Source organism: Vairimorpha ceranae (genome assembly GCF_000988165.1).
Source record: "Vairimorpha ceranae strain PA08 1199 chromosome Unknown NODE_185, whole genome shotgun sequence".
Lineage (NCBI taxonomy): Eukaryota > Fungi > Microsporidia > Nosematidae > Vairimorpha > Vairimorpha ceranae.
This window is the reverse complement of record NW_020169480.1, coordinates 1-4,893: the sequence shown is the minus strand read 5'-3', so window position 1 is coordinate 4,893 and position 4,893 is coordinate 1. Positions and strand designations below refer to the sequence as shown.

The following is a 4,893-nucleotide window of genomic DNA, read 5'->3' as shown; positions in this document are numbered from 1 at the left end:
TGAAAATATCTTTTGAAAGATTAGAGGGCTCTCAAATTTTTTGGGAGAAGAAAAAAAAACTATTTTTTTTATTTTTTAAGTCTGTAACACATTTGTCTACAGATATTAGTTGGCTAATTTTCCCTTTAAAAGATATAATGGACGATATTGATAAAGAATATGAGCAGATTGAACACAATTAATATATTTATAAATCATTAATTAATTAAACTTTTTTAAATTCTTTAACAAAACCTACACATGTTTTATCTTATGATAAATTAAAAAACATTTGAAATAAGTATTGCCACCCACACATGGGGCGATCGTTCCCAGAGAGCGATCGCATCCATAAAGCAACCGTGCTTATAGAGCACTCGCGCTCAGATAACGACCGTGTTTAGGAATATTTTTTTGTTCCACTTTAATTTAATATTCTATAAAATTTTTTATTTGAAAGCATCGTTATACTTTTTTAAAATTTTTTTTAGTGTAAGGCTTTGGGGTGTACATTTGGGAAGTGGCCGTTTAGAAGTAACCCTCATGAATGCTGTTGGCGTGGCCATCTATCCCACATGCTCTTAATACGTATTTAAAAGTTATGTAAGAAAAAGAAGATCAATCATGTTTAGCTCGAGGTAATCTTCTAAGTTTTGTTCTCTTGTTAAAGCAATTAATGCTATTCATATTTCTCATATAATTTTCTCTATTATATTTTTGAGTTACAAAAAGGATCAATAATCTTACTAAAATCAACTTTGGACGTATATGTGACTGAAATAATTTCGTAAGCCATTGGTCTGAAACTTATGTGGTTTGTAGCGCAGGCTTATATTTGCTTTTTCTTAAAGAATAATTTTTACATATAAATTAAAATATGATTAATAAAAATTATAGTTAACTAGAAGAAAAAATATTTCATTAGTGAAATCCCAATTTTTAAAAAAAAATTATTATATTTTATGTTATGGATAACCATAACATGTTTTTTTGTATTACTTGGTGACGTTAGAAACTATGTTACAAATATAAAACAGAATTACATGAATCTTGAAAAATAATTGGTTCGTGTCTTTTTAGATTTATTTAAAACAAAAGCTATTATTTGATTGAAAATTATCTAAAAAATGAAATAAATAAACAATTTAATAAAACGTCTTTCAAGTTTGGTCGACTACTACCTAAAGAATAATTCACCGCCACAGCTAGCTATTTGCGGCATCTTATATTTTAATTTTCAAAATTTGAATAAGATAGGAATTGAGATGCTGTGGTCTCATCAAAATGTTCTTTATTTATTTTTATTTTAAAATATTTTACTTTAAAAAATAATAATTTTTTAGCCCTGGTAAATTTATAAAAGAAGGCAATCAAAAGAAAACTATTGTAAGAATTTTACAAAAAAACGTGTTTCAACAATAAATGTGTCATAGTAGTCGTACTACGACAATAAATTATAATTTATTGTTTTATAACTTTAAGTTACCCACAATCGCAAGAATTAAAAATAAATTTAAACAAAAAATTTGCAATGAAAGAAGAAGAAAAAAGAAAATGGAGAATAGAAAATTAAACCAACATTTTGTTAGACAGTCTAAAGCAGAGGTAAAACGCGGAACGCATAAAAGGAAAATCAATAAGTATAATTTCGTTGAAACTAAAAGTATTGTTGAACTGTATTTGAATTAAGGTTGATACTCCCTTGAGCAGGACAAAAAGTATTTTAGAATTCTATTTTAAGTTTGAAACCCTGCCTAAGGGCTACGACAGATGCAATTTAAATTTTAATTAAAAAGTTATTTTAAGAACATAAAACTTGTAATTTAAAATTGAATAAAAGTATGTTTTTTAAATGAAAGAATTTGAATTACACGGTGCTATAATTATTTGAAATATATAGAGGATTGTGCATATCAAATCTATATTAGATTAATTTTATGAACAATACAGGGATTAAGAACGTAAACAGGTAATGAAAAGAAAATAAATAAACGAATTTATTTTTTTTACTAGTCTTATTGATACTATCTCTTCAATACCATTCCTTTCAACTGTAATACGATTATGTGGTAAATATTCAACTTCTTTTCTTGGTGTAGCGTAAAAAGATTCTAATTTTTACTTTTTTGTTTTAACATTGATGTCAAAATCTTTTTTTATTAAAACACTATCACTTATATTTATGTTATTAATAGAATTATGCACACATTTTCTGTCCATGCGTGCTAAATATTTTAAATCTGCAGAAGTTGTATTAATAGCCTTATTATTATCCTCTTCAATATTTTTAACTTGTATATCAATACGATCCTCATTCAAATCAACAATTTTACTATCTATAGGACACGTTACAGTATTGAACCCGCTTCTACGAAAAAATAGATTGAATGGGACTTATTAGTTGCGGAATGTATTGCTACATTGTACTCATAAACCACCTTATCTAGAATTGCCAGCGAATTTTTACCGGAAGCTAACACACAATCACACGAAACATTTTGCAAATAACGTTTGAACGTTTGATTAAATCGTTCAATTTGACCCTAGCTTTGCTGGTATCTCGTCCTTCCATAAATTAAAAAAATTTTTTTTTTCTTACAAAAATCAAACAAAAATTTCTAAATTCTTTTCCGTTATCACATTGAATTATTTGAGGATCACCAAGTTTATAAAAAGCCATTTTAAGACATGGAAGAATCTCAGCAACAGTCTTACTTTTGAGGGCATAAGTAATTGTATGTTTAGAAAATACATTTATACCTATAAGTATCCACCAAAACCATCATTTTGTTCTGCGTAAGTCCTCATATCAACAAGATCAATCTCTCTCAAAGGCTTCTTAGCCAGAATATGCTTAAACTTTTCCTTCGTCTTGAGGGGTTGGATTTGTAACCAGATATTACACTAATTACAAACCTCCCTAACAACACATCCAGGAATTGAAAGACTAGTTGTTTGCATAACTCGTAAAGACGACTCTAACCATGGTGATTTTGATTGGGCATTTTTTGTACTTCTATTTTCATAAAAAGCACTGTTCCTTCCACAAACACTCGTTTATGACCATTTTCTGTATCTTTCAGATAAAGTAAATTATCAGATTAGGTTTCTTTTGTGATCCGGTTTTACAAGTTCCCTCTGTGACCCGTAATGAAAATAATTTAATAAAAAAAATAAAATAGCCTGTTCGGTTTCGCTCTCTAAACATAATTTTTATAAAAAATTGCTTCGCTGTTGATCAGAAAATCCTTTCATACTTGTAATTTTATAATTTAAGTCGATTATTATAAGATTCTACGTTCTGAGTATGTGTACCGTCTACGGGGGATACAAAATTATACTTATGGCATACGATTTTATGCTCAAAATCAGAACTACTAGAAAGAGCAAGATATCCTTCCCATTCGCCAAAAAAACAATCTTCCTGTAACGACTAATTCTGAAATAATTCTCAATAGACTATTTAACATCCTGTCACCAACCAAATTAAAGTATTCCAAGGCCGACTTGTAGGATGTATTTACAATACAAAATGCCCAACTTGGCGGAACATGACGTCCTCTATGGTATTACACATTATAATTCATTTTTGTTTCGTCAACCTGGACTTTGATGCCTGAGCCCCTGAGCCGTACAGCATTATTAACAAAATACTTTTTGATTCCATTTTTTTTATTTCTTATATTTATTCAAGACTTTTTTTTTTATTTCAGTAAGCTGTAAGATTTTAAATGATTGTAAGTCCACAGATATATAATAAATTGCTTCTAAAATAAGTTGAAATTCGATTTTAAAATTAGCAAACATAGAACTGTCTCTAATATTTGCAAACGTTTGATACTTTGTACAGTAGAAATTCGTACATCTCCACTCAAATTTATCTGTTCGCCCGTTACTTGCTTTAAATTTCATATCAACATCACAAAAAGTGCAGATCTCTACATCGTGTATCAATTGCCCTTAAAAAGCACAAATTTTCACTTCAAATTTCCCAGCTCTTCAAATTTCTCTAAGAATTTCTTGTTGTTCATATTAGGGACATTTTTTTTCTTTAAACAAAAAAATAACATGTTTCTTTTGTGATCCATCAGTTCATAAAAGACACCTGATCCAAATTATGTATCAACATAAAAAGCTCGGGATTTTCAAACGTTACTTGGTATGTTTACTCCCATATACTGTTATATTCTCGTTTTAAAGGATATTTCTATGTAATTATTTTCATTTTGCGATTTGATAGTAAATCTCGATATAAATTATTTTAAATATTTTAAAAGTTGTTAATATGTATAAACTTGTATAAGATAAAAAGCGGATGAGTCAGCAACAACAGTCCGATTTTATTAAAAAATACTTTGACATTTTTGCTTGTTCAATTTTCACAGGGGCGTTTTCAGAGTTAACTTGAGCCTCCAGCCAAATTCTTTGAGAAAATGTATCTTGCGTTCGTAAAAGCTAATAGCTCGTAATCCTATGAATATATATATATATATATATATGTATGTATTTGTATTGATTAATTTGTTGTGTAGTATATTGCAAATCATACATAATACAGAAAACTACCTTTTATATACATATAACACACTCCAACTAAGGTGATACAACTTGAATAATAAAATATTAAATAAAAATTTGATCATCACGACAAAAGAAAATTTAAGTTAAAAAAAAAGAAAAAATCATAGTTTGGCTCTAGGCGCTGTCGTAATCGGACGCGAAACAAAAAATTAACGATACAATAAACTTTAATGTCATGATACAGCCAGAACATGATCATCATCAAATGTTTGTTTAGACACTTTTTTGTTTACAAACAATTAATTAAAAAAAATTATTTTATGGTTTCTCTTTCTTTTTATCTAAATTTAATGTTTTTAATTTATTTATTTAATTTATTTTTTAATATATTGT

The 4,893-nt window shown here is 28.0% G+C and overlaps 2 protein-coding genes across 2 annotated transcripts; one reads left to right on the top strand and one right to left on the bottom strand.

Moving 5' to 3' along the window:
- Window positions 1-182, top strand: AAJ76_1850004891 (hypothetical protein; the record flags this gene model as incomplete). Its single annotated transcript, XM_024474323.1, has 1 exon — window positions 1-182. A coding segment is annotated over one exon (182 nt), but the record flags the coding sequence as incomplete, so codon positions are not given.
- Window positions 183-3,058: 2,876 nt separating this feature from the next.
- Window positions 3,059-3,187, bottom strand: AAJ76_1850001707 (hypothetical protein; the record flags this gene model as incomplete). Its single annotated transcript, XM_024474322.1, has 1 exon — window positions 3,059-3,187. The coding sequence occupies one exon, from the start codon at window positions 3,185-3,187 to the stop codon at window positions 3,059-3,061; it is 129 nt and encodes a 42-aa protein (XP_024329632.1).
- Between the last annotated feature and the right edge of the window lie 1,706 nt (window positions 3,188-4,893).